General features: G+C 46.2%; 2 protein-coding genes across 2 annotated transcripts in view; one reads left to right on the top strand and one right to left on the bottom strand.

The window, feature by feature from the left end:
- The first annotated feature begins 1,433 nt into the window (after positions 1 to 1,433).
- Positions 1,434 to 3,711, top strand: ATP5ME (ATP synthase membrane subunit e). Its single transcript, XM_084305164.1, has 4 exons — positions 1,434 to 1,550; positions 1,704 to 1,758; positions 2,034 to 2,132; positions 3,574 to 3,711. Exons 1-4 carry the CDS (start codon positions 1,515 to 1,517, stop codon positions 3,597 to 3,599), a joined length of 216 nt encoding a protein of 71 aa, XP_084161290.1. The 5' UTR covers positions 1,434 to 1,514; the 3' UTR covers positions 3,600 to 3,711.
- Positions 3,712 to 8,115: 4,404 nt separating this feature from the next.
- The window catches only part of PDE6B (phosphodiesterase 6B), a gene marked incomplete at both ends in the record, with an annotated part of 18,462 nt that continues 7,678 nt past the window's right edge, over positions 8,116 to 18,899 (bottom strand). Inside the window, 13 exons of the mRNA XM_084305579.1 lie at positions 8,116 to 8,174; positions 8,882 to 9,038; positions 9,146 to 9,229; positions 10,210 to 10,284; positions 11,066 to 11,129; positions 11,524 to 11,631; positions 12,968 to 13,068; positions 13,683 to 13,770; positions 14,782 to 14,891; positions 15,831 to 15,938; positions 16,984 to 17,130; positions 17,733 to 17,798; positions 18,414 to 18,557. Of these exons, the coding sequence (XP_084161705.1) occupies positions 8,116 to 8,174; positions 8,882 to 9,038; positions 9,146 to 9,229; positions 10,210 to 10,284; positions 11,066 to 11,129; positions 11,524 to 11,631; positions 12,968 to 13,068; positions 13,683 to 13,770; positions 14,782 to 14,891; positions 15,831 to 15,938; positions 16,984 to 17,130; positions 17,733 to 17,798; positions 18,414 to 18,557 (1,311 nt within the window). The remainder of the gene's footprint in view (positions 8,175 to 8,881; positions 9,039 to 9,145; positions 9,230 to 10,209; positions 10,285 to 11,065; positions 11,130 to 11,523; positions 11,632 to 12,967; positions 13,069 to 13,682; positions 13,771 to 14,781; positions 14,892 to 15,830; positions 15,939 to 16,983; positions 17,131 to 17,732; positions 17,799 to 18,413; positions 18,558 to 18,899) is intronic.

Raw genomic sequence — 18,899 nt, 5'->3', positions numbered from 1 at the left:
CAAGTTAGGGTTGGTTTGAGCAGGTTGCTCAGGGCTGTGTCCATTCAGACTTTGAGTGTCTACACACAGAGACTCCACAACCTCTCCAGTCAATGTGTTTGAGTATTTAACACCCTTAGAGTAAAAAATGTGGTGGTGGTGTTCCATTTTGAAGGAACTTCCTGAATTTCAGTTTGTGCCCATCGTGTTTTGTTCTATCCCTGGGCACAACCAGGAAGGGACCGGCTCCGTCTTTACTCCTCCCCATCATGTATTCTTAAACATGGGCAGGATTTCTCCTGAGCCTTCTCTTGCGGGCTGAACAGGCCCAGCTCCCTGTCTGTCCTTTCATGAGAGACGCTCCAACCTCTCTGTTGTCCTCATGGCCCTTTGCTGTACTCAGTTTGGACTGTCACTGGCTCTCGTGTACTGAGGAAACAACTGAATGAAGCACTCTAGACATGGTCTTAGCAGTTACCTCCCTTTACCTGCTGGTGACACTTTCCAAAGTCTAGGATTTTGGTTACATTCTTTGTCCCAATAGCAGTGTAAATAAAATACGAATGTGAAGAAAGAAGGAAAGTTGCACCAAAACTTTTGTCCTAATGACACTGGAATTGTTGCCTGTGGTACTGGCACTGCTACTGAAGAAAAACTACCTCTGAAGCTGTGAATAGGTCACGTTTGACAACATGGTCATTCACAGGAGGGTATTTGAAAAGTCCATTGTCTCTCCATTTATAAAACTGTGATTCCAAGATGATGATAGTTTCTTTTGTTCAGGCAGGTTGGCCTTAATGAATTCATGTTCAACATGAATCCATTCGAGACATCAGAAGATGCTAACAGCCACTGGCAGGCAGCATTGTCATCACAGAATGGTTTGGGTTGGAAGGGGCCTTAAAGATCATCCAACACCAATCCCCTGCCATGGGCAGGGACACCTCCCACCAGACCAGGTTGCCCAAAGCCCCATCCAGCCTGGCCTTGAGCACCTCCAGGGATGGGGCATCCACAGCTTCTCTGGGCAGCCTGTGCCAGGGCCTCACCGCCCTCTGAGGGAAGAATTTCTTGCTAATGAAGAGCTATCCTTAGTCTGAGACCATTCCTCCTTGTCTTATCGCTGTCAATCTGAGTGAAGAGTCCCTCTCCAAAGCCTTAATTCACTGCAGCAATTTGGCTTGCGGACTTCTGGTTGGAAAACTTGTGGGGTTAGTTAGCATAGCACGGTGCCTGGTTGCTGACCCCATGTTCGCTATTACCAAACAGGGCAGAGAGGGGGGACGCTTTTGTAGCGGGGCGCGAAGCACAGATCTCCCCCAGCTCTTATAATCTGACATTTTACTGCAGGCAGCTCCCTTCTGAGGGGCTGTACAGACGCCTGCCGGGTACAGCGCCATGGCTGCCATGAGGCGGAGCCGGGACGGGGCGGGCGGGCGGTGCTTCCCCACCTTCCCTCCACCAACCCCGGCCTCCAGCGGCCGCCTCCTTCCGCCGGTTGCCTTCCGCCGCCCCGTCCTCGCCGAGCCGCCAGGATGATCCCCCCGGTGCAGGTCTCGCCCCTCATCAAGGTGAGCCCGCGGCGGCCGCTGCCGCCATCTCGCCCTGAGGCGAGGCGAGGCGAGGCGCGGGGCTGAGCCGGGCATGGCCGGGCAGGGGCAGGGGTAGGGCAGGGCGGCGGGGTCTGAGCGGAGGGCACACCCTTGTCTCTTGCTCCCCTGCAGTTCACCCGCTACTCGGCCCTGCTGATGGGGATGATCTACGGCAAGAAGCGATACGGTGAGTGCCGCCCGGGGGGCTCCGCGGCCACCCCGGGCTCGTCCCTGCTCCCCTGCCTCCCTCCCGCTCCGCAAGGGCACCTTGAGGCCGCCGCCCGGCCGCCATTTCCCCCCAGCCCGATGCAGCGCCGGGCGGTGCGGGGCCGTGTGGCTGCGCCTCTCCTCGCCGCCCTCTTTTGGGTTTTTATCCCGGTCTGAGGGAGCTGGCAGGTGCCCAGCGTGCCCCCCCCCCCGAGCGCTGAGCACCCTGTCGGTAACCACCCGTGTTGGCGGCAGACTACCTGAAGCCGATCGCCGAGGAGGAGCGGAGGGTAGAGGCTGAGGAGAAGAAGAAGCGCGAGGAGCTGGAGAGGATCGCAAAGGAGCTTGCAGAAGGTAACTGTGCACATTACCTGAGCCATGCCGCTGCTCTGTGTGCACCCGAGGTGCTGAGCCATGGGCTGCAGGCTCTGTGTGTCCACAGACTGGTGGCCAGGGCTCTGAAGGGCTCTCCATCCTGTCCGTGTGTGCAGAGAAACAGGGCAAAGCAGTGTTGTAGCCTAGCAGAGCTTAGGCCAGGTTAGGTGGCTGTCTGAATTTCCACTGAGGAAACAAGCAGCTGAAAAGTGTTGTTCATTCTGGAAACAGTATCCCGGAGTTGAGTGTTACCTGTACTCAGCAACCTCTTTTCAGCTGGGTGCAGTAAACCTGTGTCCCTGTTTATCCCTGCTACACCATTCTCACAAAGGCACCTGGTGGTCAAAATCCGATGTCTTATACACCTGCTTGTGATTGCGAGTCACTTCGAAATGTAATCACCGGCATAGTGTTAGAGGTCAGCTTCGTTTGTGGTGCCTCATGAAAAAAATGAAGGTGGCCTGCTGCTTTTATATCTCATTCCTTTCTGCCATACAATATTCCTGCTGCAGCATGCTTTCTCTCATCCTCAGTGTTATTTCTTTGGTCTTCTGTGCTTTTCCAGTATCATTAGAGCGGAACATGCTCTTAGGCCTGAGTTTAAGTGCACTGAAAATAAGGGAAGACTTGAAGATTACTGGTTAATAACCCTGGCTGTATTTGGTGTAGCTACATGCTTAGTTACTTTTTCTGTAGGTAATATTGGCATTTGTGTTGTCCTGAGCAAGGTTAATGCTGAATAAAGCCCATTAAAACTAACCACAAACAAACTACACGTACATAAAATCAAATAATCAAGTTGCTGAATAGTATTCTTTAATGGAGGCATAGCTATTTTGCACAGGTCTACCGCCTTAAATATGCAGCTTTCATTGAACTATTTAAATTGACTTTTTTAGATATTTTCTAGTTTAGCTGGAGCTTTTTGCATTTTGAGGGACAGGTGCTGTACCACAGGATTGCTACTGAATTTGGTAGTGGAATTCTGTGATGATGTCCTTAGGATGATTAATCTATTTAAATGTCCTGTAATTGCCTGGCTGCTTTTTCAGCAGCAATTTGGCATGGTTCTCCAGTACGAAAAGCAATTGCTTAACTTGATTCTTTTTTAGTAGTGGAAGATTGTTTTTTAAAAATGGGTAAGTGTAAGTATCTATAATGATAACTCTATCTGGGCTTATTTGAAGTGGCAGTTCCAAGAAACTGTCATTTACCAATAAGTAAGACAAAAAAGTGTCTTTACCCTAGAGGAAAGAAATACACTTCTGTTGAATAAGCAGAAGCGGGAATTGCAAAAGCCAGCTAGGAAGAAATGGCATAATTAAGGGCAGCCTTTGATCCTGCTAGTGTTTTGCAAATTTTAGTGCTGCATGGGAGTGACAAGTAGCCCTAACTGTGTTTGTTTTTCCTTCCCTTCTAGCGAGTGAAGATTCCATTTTGAAATGAACGTAAGATCGGATCTTAATTTCACGCCTAAATACATGGCTAGGCTCTGAACTGTGTAATGGTTGATGGACTCTGTATGTTATTCTATCAATAAAACACTTAATACATTTCAGTTAGTATTTTTTGACTGAATTGCACTGAAAAACAACAGAAGTACTTGCACAGTGTCAAAGAGGAAACGTTGATCACAAGTTGACCACTGCTGCTGCTGACAGAACACCCCCTTGCATTCCTCTGGCATCAGAGCTGGGCTCCGCACCTATTGCACGTAGGGAATGTTTGTGATCAGGACATCCATGGGATTTAACATATTTTTGAGCCCATGGAAAAGGCTGGCATTGCACTTGCTGCCTGTAATTTCACTGATTTTTTGAGCGTTTTGGAAATCTGAGGAATTACTGCTGACTTATTAATAGGTTCTTTTTAATAGGTTCTTTTTAAGAACCTCTTAAAAGAAAAAAGTTTTTAAAAGTTTGAAACAAAACATTGCATCTTAACCTCACAAGATAACAGGATGTTTTACATACTTAAAAGCCAACATCCTTTCAAAAGGCTTATTTTCAGGAGCTCTAAGATCTGAATTGCTGGAAAACTTTTTTTTTTTTTTTTTTTTTTTTTAACGCACTGATGCTCAGCCATGTCTGTGATGCTAAGCTTTAAGCAGTCAAGTAGTGATTACGTAAAATAAAGGTTACGGAAAAGAACACCAAGATGCAACACACCGGGGATTCAGCTGTAACTGTGCTTAAACAGAGTGTGATTATAGTGGTATTTAAGCTGAAATATTTGCATTGTTCTAGTTAAGGGCTGGCCATGGAGGTTAGCATTGCTTTTAGCTGGCGGTTGCTGGAACTGGACCTCCAGTGCGTCCTGGTGAGTAAACATAGCACAAGTAACGCTGCTAGGGTGGAGGGTGAATCTGGTGGAGGAGCTCCAGGGGATTTCTGCAGCTTGAGCTGCCTTGAGGCGGAATGTGGCTGAGGTGGAAGTGCCACCATGCCAATGGAGTCCTCAAAACCTGGCTGCGGGGACAGGCAAGCAAACCTCTTGTAAAACATTTTGTACTGGGATAAATTAAAAAACAAACAAATAAACAAAAAACAGTGCTAAAGAGCTGTAGTAATAGTACTTCTGAACATTGTAACACATCTTGCAGTGTCCCCTCCTGCTCTCCCACTGGAGCTGAGTGCTGATTCAAAGGTGAAACAACCCCCTTGGGCTGTAGGTAGGTATTCCAGAAGCAGAACTAAATTACAGCACCCCCCCAGGGCAGCTGGTTGCCTCGCCTGTCTAACACCTTGAGTGGGGAGCAGATTACAAGTGGCATGGTTGTGGCAGTGCCACGAGGTGGAGAAACGCCTGTTAGTGAAGGATTGCTGACCCAACAGGAGAGCAGTCCTGGCCTTTTAAAAAATGACTGCCTGGTGACTACTATTCTGCAAAAAAATAGGTTCCATCACCCTGCCTGCATACCCTTACAGCCGATGGGAGCAGCCCCGAGAGCAGCCTGGGTGTGGTGGGGAGATGTCTGCTGGCCTCGGAGCCAGGAGCAGCCATGGGAAGCACAGCTGGCATCCTGAAGCGCAGCTGCATCCCTCAGAGCCTGGCACATCCGAGACACTCTCAGTAAGTGCAAAAGCAAGAAGCTGTGAGGTCAAATCTAATTAATTCTTGCAGCAAGCTTATCTGGGAAGTGAAAAAGAGTCTGTAAATGTAGGAAATGGCAACAGCTATCAACTGCTGTAGCTGGAAATACAGAAGTCAGAGAAAGTCAGAAGTGGTCTGAGGTAATACAAAACAGCTCCACCTATTGGGTACTACAGGCAAAAAAACAGAAGTTAGCAGCATCTACTGGCTGCTCAGGTGGTGGTATCCTTCATCCCCCGATGTCTCTAATGTTACACAAAATGACCCATTTCTATCCCAAATGTAGCTTGTGTCTGAGAGCCCCCACCATTAACGTCTCCATGTGAGACCTGGGTGGGCTGGAGCCGTGCTGGGGGTGGCTGGGCTCCAGCTCTGCAGCGTGGGCCTTCTCAGCGAGGGTCTGTCCAGCACCGATCTGCACCACCTCTGGGAGCAAGCTGAGGAGTGCCGTAATGCTAACGTTTAGAAATAATGTATGTATTTAGGGATACATGTAAGTAATTGATCATGAGTGTACACTCGCTTTACTTGGGGTCATTGATCACTACTTGTCGTATATACTTGCTTTAGGAATAGCAATTTTTAGTAGGTAGCAATAATGGAATTTAAGACAGAGAGAAGCCTGCACGTCCTTGTGTGTTTTGGAGCCTCCCGAGCCCACCATGGGGGTGCGTACAGGTGGGCACAGTGTGGGTGACAGCCCCTCTTTGTGCCCACCCTGCATGAAGCACCAGGCAGGCAGGAGCAGGGGCCTGTCCCCTCCCACCCCACAGCACCAGGGGTGACTGCTGCAGGGATGCCGCCTCTGCGCATCTCTGCAGCCCCCTGGGATTCAGCTGCTGGGAATTGCTTGCTGCTGGTTGCTGCACATGGCTTCGCACAGCAGCATGAGTGGCTGTCAGCTGGGACATGGGGTGGAGGAACCTAACCCAATTGCTTTTCTGCTGGTGAGAAAACGTGGAGCCCTACAGCAGGTGGTGGGGCATGCCCGAGGGGAAGGCTACGACACTCAGGAGGCAGAGAGCCTGGGGAGCCAGCACAGATGTGCAGACAGTCCAACGAAATGGCTTCGGGCAGCAGAGCTGTGTGTGCTTTGCATGGGACGCCCGATGTGCTACAAGTGGAATTGGGGTGGCAGGAGGGGACGCAGCCCTCCCTACTCAGCAATTTCACCTCCCAGCCCAGCTCCTGCCAGCACAGGGTGCGCTGACCCCTGAGCACGAGAAACCCTCCCGCAGCGCCCACCACACCAGCAGCATCCAGCACACAGGACGGGAAGTTAGCTCTTTATTTCCAGGAAAATGTGTGAAGTCACAGAGAGCTTGTCTCAGCAACAGGCATTTAACCCTACAGGGGCTGGAGGTGATCTGAAACCCCCCCTTCTTGCCGTGCCACACCAAGATAAGCTCGTGGCGTTTTGCTGGCTGAAAGCAATGACTTGTTTGGCTTCGTGTCCTGGAAGTGCTGCTACACGATGGGAGCTTCCTACACGGTCACTAATGGAGCTGAGACACACAGTGTGAAGCAATTGCCAGCTGCATATTTAGCTTTCATGCAAGTGGACGGGTGTCTGCATTTTCCTGAAGGACAACTTGCTGCTCACGTAACAGCTGCAAAGCAATAGAGGATTATATCTTGCCTAGTACACTGGGACCTGGATAAACGAGCTCCAGATACCTCTATGGCTATAGTTTTCCTTTTTCTTACAGTACTTCTGTAATGCAAAATAAGTTACTGAAGGGTAAAAGCACTGAAGGTAGCAGGAGTAATAGAAGATGAATAAAATCCCCACAAATTGAACTCTTGTTACATGGCTGATACACCATGCACTGAGAGAGAGAAAGAGAGAGAAAGAGAGAGAGAAGGAGGAAGGGCAGGAGGAGCACAGAAGGGTGTCTCTGTAAGAGTGCAATTGAATGTTCTAACATGGCTGCATTAATAATCTTGAACACTAACTTTTATCTAAAATAGAAGAGTGGAAGTCATCAGTCCTTTGAAGTTTGGAGGGGAATGAGAGGACCAGACATCTCAGAGCAGAAGGAGAAAGGAAAGGAGGGCTGGGACCGATCAGAAGAGGACTGCATTAAATAACATTGGCATTACAAGGTAAAACTGCATGAAGTGAGATGCCACGATTCAGGTTGCTTGGGTAACTGGAGCTGCAGTGAGTGGTTGTAACACACAGTGTGGATGGATCCTGCTGGAGAAGGCGGCAGCTGCTGGATTCTGCAGCTGCCCAATCTTGCACGTGTGTCTCTGGGCTTTTTAGAGCAGCACCCTACCTACAGCCCTGAAGTGAACACAGAATTACTGTCACTTATTTAGATTTACATGGAAATGCAACTTTTCAGAACAGCTCAAAGGTGTTCATACTTCATCCCTACCTACAGATTTCTTTTTGATATCTGCAAAGATACGGGCTTAGATACGCTAAATTCAGCTGCTCCTCAGTTTGTCTGCTCTGCACATCAATCACGTGGGGTTGTACAGAATAGAATATGAATTCAGCTGGCCCCATCAGCTTTGGGTTTTGAAATGTTTCAGTGCTGGATATTTTTTTTTTTTCTGCAGTCATGCAACCTATTTTTTTGGGCCAAGCATTGCTCTGACTTGCCACATGCCATCTGACAGCATCGGGTACATTAAATGGAGAGAGGGACAGGACAGAACGGGCTCCTCACCATCAGGAAAAGATTCAATTAAGGCAAACGAGATCTAGCCCTTCCCTGGTTGGTTGTAAGCCTAATTAAAGTAGCAAAACAGTCCAATCAGGAATGTATTTGTAAGCCATGATAATTTCTTTTGTTTGTTTTTAAAAAAAGCATGGGCATTCTCATTCTGGGTGTTGTATATTGCATTGGAAATAGGTCTAAAGTATACTGCAGGTTTTTGAAGCTGGAGCTGTTCCTCCATTACAGGTTATTCCATCTGCCATATAAAAAGAAATAAAGAATTAGAGATGAAGTCATAAATGTCCTAAAATCTCTTCTTAGGCACCACAGGAGTTTTTGGCATTTGTAATTATCCACTGATCAGTGTAATATTTAAAGTACTCATATCTGTAGATATCTGCTATGCAAAGTAATTGTACATGCAAAGCTACTTTGAAACTGCTTTAGAATTAACAGACAACTTTCTCACTTAAAAAATAATTCCTTAGTTAGGAAATAATTTTTCTACAATTTTCCAAATCACTTGCTTCTGATATTTTATACTGCTACCTAGGAGTGTGTTAGGTTTCTTGTTTTTTTTTTTCTGTACTCCTCCTGCTTCACAACCTGTGGTACTGGACCGCCCCTGGGTACAAAGGGATGTGTCCCTGCTCTTTTACAGGGACCTATGGACACTGCCCAGGATTCTTGCTAGCCCCAGCTGCATGGGACCTTGTGCTGCACGTAGCTTGTTTCTCAGGCACGAGCCCCTGATGGCCTTTCTGACACGCAGTCGTGGTGTCAGGCCTGAAGACAAGGTGTAATTTGGAGTTCTTTTTTAAACCTTGCTAGTTGGACAGGATTGAGGAAACTGTTCTGGACTTTGCTGACTTTGCTGTGGCTACAAACCTTGCTGCAGGTCCGGGAGAGTATTGCATAAGCATATTTTGAGTTAGGAATGAAAAAATCAGTGTTTTTTCTGACCTTTTTGTGCTGCCATCTTCTCTTCCTCTTTTTTCTTCTCTTCCTCCAGAGCTTTCATTTTTGCATCGTACTCATCAGCACGTGTCTTCCACTCATTCCTATTGTTCAGCAGCCCATCGAGCATAGGCTGAATTTCCTCATGGAAACGTGAGAATTCCTGACCAAAACACAACCATCAGCGCAATTCAGTGTGCTGCTGCTGCACCATGGCTGACCTGGAAGCTGGGACTTGAACCTCTCTGTTGAGAATGATGGAGTGCTTACCTTATAGACAAACGTGCACACAAAGTCGATGAAACCCACTTGAAGCTTTGGAAGCTCAGCGGCTTTCCTCCTGTCCATCATGGGCTGTGGGAGGACACAAACATGCCGTGATTTATGAGAGCACTGCACTGAAGAACATTCCTCTCTTTTTTTCCCCCAAAGCTGCCTTGTGCCAGCCTGGCTGCTCTGCTGTGCTGGCCATAAAGGCTCTCCACCACGACCCTCATCTTGCTCCTCAGAGGGATCAAGTGGCTCATTTCCTGTGCTGTTTCAGCAGAAATTTTAGACAACTCTTTCAGTTTATATCATGGGGAGGGGGACAGAGTATTTTCCTTGCTCCTTTTATCCAGATACCTGAGAGAAGGATTGTGTTACAAAGTGCTGAAGAGTTTTTTTTTTTTTTTCTCTAAAATATACCTGAACATGAAATTATGTTCTCATAAGGTCTGTGGGTAGAGGGAATATATTAGAGTCTACATTAAGTCTGCTTAAGTCTACTGGGTCCCTTTCAACATGGGATATTCAATGTTTCTATGATTGAAGAAAACCAGAACCACACGGGTGGATACAATGTCAAGGATTAACTCTTGATTTTTTCAGTGCCAAATTTAAATATTTATTACTTCAGCAGAAAAAAAAAAAAAAGTACATTAAGAAATACTGCCGTGTAGTACTTGCTCCTACCAGAAATAATTTCTGGACTTTAAAAAGTTGTTGTTTTTCTTTTTAATTTTTATCTTTACTGTAAAGTCTGCTTTCCTCTATGTTGTAGGTATTTTGTTTTCTTTTTTTTTGTGTGGGACTAGTGCAAAACCTCCAGTGGGACAGTCACTCCTTGCTGGTTCACAGCCAAATGGAACCGTATCTAACTAAATGAAGAGCTGGACAAGAGGCCCTGTCACAAAGGGTCTTTTTGATCTGAATGGCCACTTTTCTGATGAATTTTGGGCAGCCTGGTAGTTTCAGAAAGACTCACAGCACCCTGAGAGCATCAATGCTTGAAGAAGGTCTCTGCTGAGACCTACTTTCTGATCTGAGCTGTTTGGCTCTCACAGGATACTTACAATGGGCTGCTGCTGAAGGACGCTTATTTCCAAGTCCCCTTGCTCCCAGAACTCAGCTGCTACCAGGAGAGCTACCTACATTGACGAGGAGGGAAAAAGAAAAGTTAGGACTGGTTTTGGCTCTCTATTCGTTTCACCTTACATCTCCTTTATGAAGCAAATGTCACTTCCAGCCCCTCCATCACTTCACATCCAGCCCCAACTTTTCTGCTGCAAATGGCAGCAGTGGCAACAGGTTTGCACCTGTGCAGTTACAACCCAAAAACCAACTTAGCATTGGAGCTACTGCTCATCTATTCAGAAATGTCTCAAACGAAATCCCTGCAAGGATTTGCTTCGCAGTCAGAGTTGTGGATTCCTATTAGGACTTCCTCAGCTGTCCTTTTCCCATGCTGAACATGAAGGTGAGCTTTATTTCTTTTTATCCTTCTTTAACTGTTAATGTTTCTTACTTAGCAACTGAGCAAGCACAGTTCAGGAAGGAAGTCCTAAAGGAAATCAAACAACAGACCAGCAAGCTGGTATCACTTAAAAATAAATAACTAAATAAGTAAATAAATAAATAAATAAAAATGTCATGCCATGCACAAAATTAGCCCAATAATAGCCCAAGAAACTTATTATTATTATTAATTATTATTATTATTATTATTATTTTCCCTTTGGTAAACATAAATTCCTACAGAATTCACAGTTTCAGTCTTCAACATAGATTTATCCATCAAAACTGTCATTATTCTGAAGTCTTTTCAGTATTTTTAGTAGGAAACTTTGACTCAGTTTTCAGGCAGCTTAGAAATTTGCATTACTTTGAAGTATAAACTAGAGAAATCTGACAGTATATCAAGCACCTGACCTTACTCTGGACTTCCCAAGGTTTAGTGATAGCTGACAAATCACAAGCAGTCATCATCATGGCCCTGAAAACAGAAGAGAAATTAGTTTCTTCTCTGGAGCCCTCACCTGGCCTCTTGCAGGCTCAGGATACTCATGCCCCACCCAGTACTGTGTTATGTCCCAGCTCTGTGCTGGAGTGGTAGATACAGGAGATGGGTTGCTGTAGCAGGCTGGGACACACATTAAGGATTGCTCTCTTGGTACAAATGGATTTGTGCTAGGGAACTGCTTGCTTCTGAGAAGTGTGTCAGAAGTGTATTAGCTAGAGAGTGTATTAGCTAGAGACCATTGCTGCTGAAGCAGAAGAATTCTTTTTAAAACTGGACATACTATAGGCATGTTTTGGAGCTCCCACTGGTAAGCCCAGAAAGAAGGACACAACCACATCATTAACGCCTCAAGAGATAATTTACTCACATGACAACCTCTTTCTTTGTCGTCTCCAGAGACAGGTATTCAGTCCAGGCATTCATGTTATCGTATGTCTTAGACTCATCAACAATCTTCTGGAACATTGTCCTTTTCCTTTGAGGGAAAAAAAAAAAAAAAAAAAAAAAAAAAAAAAAAAAAAAAGAAACTGTGTTAAAAACAGATGGCTGGGTTTCTAGTGGTTGTTGTCCAGGCAGTTAGGTCCTCAAGGGAAACTATTGCAAATGGCTTAAAGAAAAAGTAAGTGTTGTGGTGAGACTTGAGCAGGTTGCTTGAAAGTATGTGCTACTGTAGGTTATGCAAGCTGAGAAATGTTATTGGCTTTACTGACAACACAGGAAGGCTTTTGCCTGAATGTTAAGGAAATGGCAGACACACAGAGCTGGCCCAGGTGTTGGAGTATTTTAAGACTACCTGTCTCTATAAACTCAGTCTGACCTTGTTAAAAATATTTATATACCTAGATATTGTAGCAAATTTTGGGGAGTGGTTTATATACAACACACTCGCATTTTGAGAGGTGTGAAATCATGAAAAAAAATCTGGTTTAATGCCAGCAAATAAGACAGTTAGGCCAGATCCACAAAGAGACTTGACGATGTAATCTGTCCATACTGTTTTGCCTGGAATCTGATCTAAATCAAACCTTCCTTTATAGACTGTGAGCCAAAGATAGCAAAGACCAGCTTGTTTCCACCTGGTAGGGAAGTAGTGGTATCTGCTCCCATATAAACATCCAGGCTGTAAAGTAAGAGGACTGGGTCTTGGGCCCTTCCTCATACTCTACTTTTTTTTTGGACTATTTATATTTTGTGTAATGATTCTTCAGTGTGAAACATAGAAGCAGTCTCTGGTCTTGGCCCTGTATTTGAAAACACATTTTGAAAGCTCCTTGCTACTGAGGATGTCATATGTTGCTGACTTACAGCCTTATGCCCTAGGAAGTCAGTGTATGCAGCTCTGTGGTGTTGGGCATTTCTGATTTTTGGTTGTGAAATAGACTATGAACTGCATATTCACATATAACAGACCACTTAGTATTTGAGTTGTGCTGCTTTCACAGAGAAGTTAGTGGAGCCCAGGCCATGCTATTGAGCATTAATAAGTATTTTTACTGCTGAAGTGCTAGGTAGGAAAAAAAAAAAAAAAAAGAAAAGAGCATCTCTTTTTCTGTTAGGGGGTCATATAGCACAGTTTTGTTGGAAATAGAAGGCTAAAAGTCACATACATGATCTAATTCTCAAAATTCTTCTGAACAATCTGAATTCTTCCCCCTATCTCTTATATCAGCATTAAAAGTAGTCTTCTGGAGGAAGCATCTGTGTAGAGGATTGCTACACGGAGGGGCTCTCTCAGCAAAGCATCACGTTTTGTGTTTGTACAGCACCAGCTGCTCCCTGCCCTTCACCCACAGCATACGTGACCAACTTACTTGAAGTACAGCGCCAGATCTGTTGCTATAATGGCAATGTCCATCAGGTGAATCATGTGCTCATGCTGTCTCCGGTTGAGGTTCTGGCATATGTTCAGTGACTGAAAAACAAGCAAAGGAAGCTGCAGAATCCAAGCTCTGTGTTGTTGTGAGCTAGTGGGCATTTCCCTCTCTCAAATGTGTTTTTTTTTTTTTTCTTAGTTTCTTTTCTAAGTGTTGTAGCTTGCTCCCCCTAAGGTGCAAGGGCTGTGAGCCCAATTCACCATCTGTTGGTGAACTCCCCCTGTGCTCACCGAGCAGGATTGGTGTCTGTAGCTTGATACACACTTTGTGCTTAAACCACGTCCACTCATCCCAGCAGGAATTTGCCTGAAAGTTAGCTGTGTGTGCGTGTCAGCCTTGGTCCTATCAGAGGGGCTACAGGAGAAGAATCCTGTGTTTAACACTTTCCTACAGGGCTAATGACATGGCTTCTGAAGAAACCAAGCCACGCATATAGGAAGCCTAAGAGTTTTGGTCTCTGGTGAGCAGAAATCACTTGTGGGTAGAAGGGAGTGAGGTGGCTGCAGGTTCTCAGAAACCCAAACCAGAGAAAGATTCTATGCTAAGCTTCTGGGCAAAAGAGTCATAGCAGCTGACAGCCATGGTGTATGTTGCTAAAAGACTTTGTGGCAAGTAAATTATTCAGGATCTTACATTACAGCTCATTACAAACCTCTTCAGAGAGCAAAAACTTTCCAAATTCCAAGTGATGCCTCTCTAAAATTGAGGATCCGTGAAGTTTAGCTAATGGATTTTGAGATCTGGTTGTGTAAAGAAAAAAAAATGCAGATGTTAGTATAGCACTTAAATAAAAAGTCTCCCAATTGAAATTTGTCACAGACAAGTTCAACTTATTTTATGAAGGGCTTAAGACTAATATTTTTAATAGCTAACAACTTCATTCTAACTGGCAACAGACTGTAACTCTGCTTGTAGCAATTTGGACACTGTATAAAATACATGTATCCTTCCACCTGTGAATATCACCTAAAATGTTGTTCATAACAGTACTGTTATTACTCAGTATAGCAAGCTTGTTGTTTAGTTTCTGAAGAACTATATGTTTACATCTGGTTAAAGCAACAGGAAAACCAGCAGCCCTTGGACACCTCCCTAGCCAAAGAGCAGGACACGCTTGTATCCAAAGCACCAGCCAGCTTCACCTATGTTTTCCCAAGGCTCCAGAAATCAGTTAGATAGTACAGCCATCAATCAGAAAACCTGTGACCTGACAGTGCCTGAAGCCAGCAACAGACTGGTCAGTGAAATGATGCAGCTGTTTTTGTGAAGCTGGTAACTACTCTACCCAAAGCAGTGCTCACATCCTCTCAGGTGCTAGGTTTCTCCAGGCGAGAGCAGTGCTGTGCATGGTGCTTTCTGCATAGACACCTTCCAGCACAAAGCTGGCTTTGCATGTCCAGAGTGCTGCCAGTAGCATCCTGAGTCTCCTGTTATACTCAGGCTACTAAATGTCTGCACTGCACTTGGTCCCCCCTTTAACAGCTATGTAGAGTGTTGCTTTAAACAAACAGCTTAGGCCAGACTGCTAGGAGGTAAAGCAAGCCCCAGGGAGCACTGCAAAATGTTGGCTTCCCCGCTGGCTGAGGCACAAGCCCAAGTGCCGTGGCAAGGTGAAAAGAGAAGTTACTTGCAAAGGAAAGCTCTTAACCTGCATAAAACAAAGCTGTGCTGGAGTTTGCTGTGATCACAGCCTGACCCCACTCTACGCAAAAGCAGCAGGAAATGGTTGGAAGTGGCAGGAGAGTGCTTACTTCATCTGGTAAAGGTTGTTGGTTCCTCTGTGGTCGATATCGTGGCACAGAGCAGCAGTTACCATTGCAAGGGCTTCTAGGTCTGTGTAGTAACGCTTCAGTTTGCCAGTCTGGAGGGTGAGAATTTGCATGCCCTCTGTTAGTATCTCTTACAGGAAAAGGTACTGGGCTGTGACTGCTCTGTGCCGGGGATCTCTGCGTTGAAACAGTCCAGGAGAACTGAAAATACTTGTGAAACTAGATACAGTACGTGGTACAATTAGGTTAACGTGGGGAAGCAGCTGGAAACAAAATGTTTCAGACTCAAGGAGGCATGTGTGTCATGCATGTGTGCTTGATGCCTGCATGCTATGCTGGCTACCCGCTGCTCCAGCAGCCTTGAGGACACTTGCACCCTGATAACCACACCTCTCCTCTCGCTGGACACAAGGCACTCTGTGTCCTTCTGGCCAGTGGGCCCAAAAGCTGAGCTGCTCAGTGGGTGGGCTGGGGGTGGAAGGTGTAATTCTGCCTCCAGGTGTGCAGGGCATGCCCTCTGCACTGAGCCATGGGGCTGAGCTTTTGTGGGGCACACGTCCAACACTATTACTCTTTGTGGGTTTCCTCTCACCCCAACAGCCCATGAGAAATGGCACTTGCCACACTCATGCTAGCCAAAGACGTACACCCCTGCTGTCCTGGCTACAAATGGAGGGGGTGAGGTTGTCCTCATCCAAGGTAATGGCAGCCCAGCTGTTGCTGCTAGAAACTGTTGGAGGAAGGGGATTCCTGCAGTCATTCCCCTACCCTGCAGAAGGGGTAACCTGGAGGCTTTTCAATGCCACACTTGAGAAGTGAAACGCTCCATTCAGTGGTTGTGGCCCCAGGTGGTAACTCACAGACTCATCACTTAAGGTGAATGGAGGCCTCATTTGGTAGGAGATGTGCTTGAAGTGACAAACATCCTACAACAAGATCCAAAGGGAGCCCTGCATGTCTCCAGGGCGCAACATCAGACCTAGTGCCGAAAAAGCTGTGCCACAGGATTAATTGGGGTGGTGTTACCTTACCATGAGGAGCGTGAACATGGTCTGTGCAACGTTGAAGCCGTGGCGCCAGTTGTGATACGTTATCTTCCGATAGCCTTTGCTGACAGAGTACACAAACCTCACCAGAACCTGCAAATTGGGAGAGAGGGTGTTAGTTTGTGTGATGACAGCTGACTTGTGAGCTGGCAGCTCTTGCTCTTGGGATAAAGACCACATATGGAAGTCATGGATGAGGATTAGAGCCTTGTCCCTTCCATATATTCTGATTACTAATATTTATGTTGCTTGAAAATAGATGGCACTCTAGGACTAGAGACATGGAATATATTATATCACCTATTACAATATACATTATTTAATAATACAGTGTTGTTTTTTCTTTCTGTCTGCATTCAACTTCTTCATGTGGACAAACTCTAGTAGCTACAGAGTTTTTCTCCATTGGCAAGGGAATAAATCATGGATAAATATTCATTTTTTAAAATCTCAGCTGCTCAAAGGAACAGCAAAGAATGACTGTTTTTCACACCTGCATCAGAAGCTAGTTATTCCAGAGTAGATATAGTGAGTGCTTTTTGCATTTGCTCATGCTAAGTAATTTCCTTGCACAGCCCGTCCTTTCCCTCCTACTTTCCAGCCTGCCTTTCCAGGGTGAGGGATGTGCGGCTGAAAACTCTGCGTGCAGTTGCTTGCAGAATCCACTAGATGGAAGTCAGCCTCACATGAAGCTCTGAAAAACCCCTCCGGGAGGCACAGGGCTGCCTAAACGCCAGTTTTCAGAGCCATACAGGGGCAATGATGGCTGCAAACGGCCTTGAATTTGCAGATCGGGGGCTTTGGGGTTGAAAAAGCTTCGATACTGGGATAAGCAAGTGTTTGCATGGGGCAGTCCTCGTCTGTGTAGACCTCATAGCAAACCCATTCCTGTAGCAGAACAGGAGTTCAGACAGTCCAGAACAGAAGCATCTGTCTTCAAGATCCAAACCCATTCTGACCACCACAGGTTTGAGAGTGGGTTCCTTGCTCTCAGCAGGGCTTGGGGGCTCGGGGTGCCAGCCCCTCTGCCTGCAAGCCCGCAGCAACCCAGCCTTCTGCCTGATTTCTGAGCTGCTGGTTGACCCTTGCCTGCAGGCATGGGACAATTTGGGAGTCCCTGGGCACTGCCAGCCCCTACCTCCTGCGGGATCTGGAACTTCTTCACCACACCAAGCTCGTAGTACATCTGAATGCCGCACTTCACCAGCTCCAGCTCGGTGCAGTCGAAATCGGAGAACCTGAACTCATAGATTTCGAACTTGGTGGGCCCTGGGAGTTCTTCTTTCTGCAAAAGAGGTTTGTTTGTTTGTTTGTGACATTCATGCTGTCCCTAGGAACACCTGGAAGTGTTTTATCTAAATAAAAAAAAAATCAGTCTGATTGTTCTTGGAACCTTCCCGTTTCAAATTAAATGCAGATTTTCACAATAACCCCGTTAGTGGGGGAAGAGGTAAAGCATTTTTGGTCAATTTTGAGGAATACTGCTTGCTTTCTGCTAAGTGCTCTTCCTTTTGATTTGATTAGATTGGAGACTCCAAAGCTGTCAGGTCTTACAGGAGAAGTCTTAAAGTCCCTTATTTGCTCTGGTGAATATAATGTATGATATGTCAAGGCCACTGATGTGCTCCCAGGTGGACACTGCACCTCCTGAGATAAAGAGGCACAGAGCAGTCACTTTCTGGGAGCTGGGAAGGCATTCTCTGCTACATGACCATAATGGCCTCACACTCGCACAGCACAGGAAGGGCGGGTGTGCTTCACCTTCACCCTTCACCGGGTGCCCTGCTGATGTGCACTGGCGTGCCAGCACTTGCAACTCTTTCCTGCCCCCACCCAGGCCATATTTGTTTGGCATCACTTCCAATTCCAGAGGTACATTGCCCTTACCAGGATACTTGCCAGCTCCTCTTCCTCACACTCATTTGGCTCTTTCCCCAGCTTTTCGCGTGTTGGCTGCAAAGAGCATGGACATGTTACATTGGCTACTGTATTCCACAGGACTTTGTGCTGTGCTGCTTTAGAGGCAGCTCTCATATGCAGATCATGTTTTCTTTCCAGACCTCACTTTTATTTCTGGTGTTTTAATGTGTTCTTCTTTGTAGGAATGTCCTACCTTTCATTGATTTTGGCTTGGTTTTCCTCCACTTGCAAAAATTCCTCTATAAAATTCCCAGAGTCTCAGTCGTGTTCAGTAACCCCACATCCTCTGTACTGAGGAGATTTTGGGATATACATTAGCTCCTCTTTCACCCCCCACACCTCTGCCCTGGGCAGCATCTGTGTGAGCCCCCCTCCACGGCTAGCTTTGCTGAGAAAACCTGAGAGGACTCAGCACAGCCTGCTGAGGTAAAGGGCAGACCACAACTGGCCCCAAGTCAAAGTGAAGACTTGTTCTGCCATCATGCACTAAACGCATCGTCCAGCCTCTACGCTGCAGTGGCTGGAAGCATTTCTGAGTTATGGGAGACCCGTGTCCACAGACACCGCTGCTGTTTGGCACGGACCAGGCCTGTGCGCACATGCCAGGCCAGTATGCTCATGGGTGTGTTGCACTTTGCAAGGCATTACCAGAATTTCCTGAATTTCATCCTTGTCACACTTCACGTGGTAGAGCACCATATCCTGGGCAATGTCCTTGCGGTTCTCCAGCTTGTTCATCTTATCATATGTGTCTGTGTTGAGTACGGACCAGCCCAGAAACTGTGTCAGGGACTTGGAGAGAAGAAAAATGAGAAACAGTAAAGTAAGCAAAACATCTCTACACCACATGATGTATTTTTATAACAACATAAGCTCCACACTGGTTCCAAGTCTAGCAATGGGCAGTCACGCATCTGCTCCCAACCACTACTTGCTCTTTAGCACAGCAGTACCCCAGCTGATGGATCTGACTAGGTCTCAAGAGTGTCTGTATGACAAAGGTTTGAGGACCCTCTGTCCCATTCAGCATACAGAAAGCTACTTGTGTGTTGCTACAGGTGTTCAGTATAGTACTCCACGCCTATGGAAAGGCTGGTGTCATAACCATGACAGCAGGTCAGGAACCTTTGTATC

This window comes from Netta rufina, assembly GCF_964035555.1.
Source record: "Netta rufina genome assembly, chromosome: Z".
NCBI lineage: Eukaryota > Metazoa > Chordata > Aves > Anseriformes > Anatidae > Netta > Netta rufina.
This window is presented reverse-complemented; position numbering and strand designations above follow the sequence as displayed.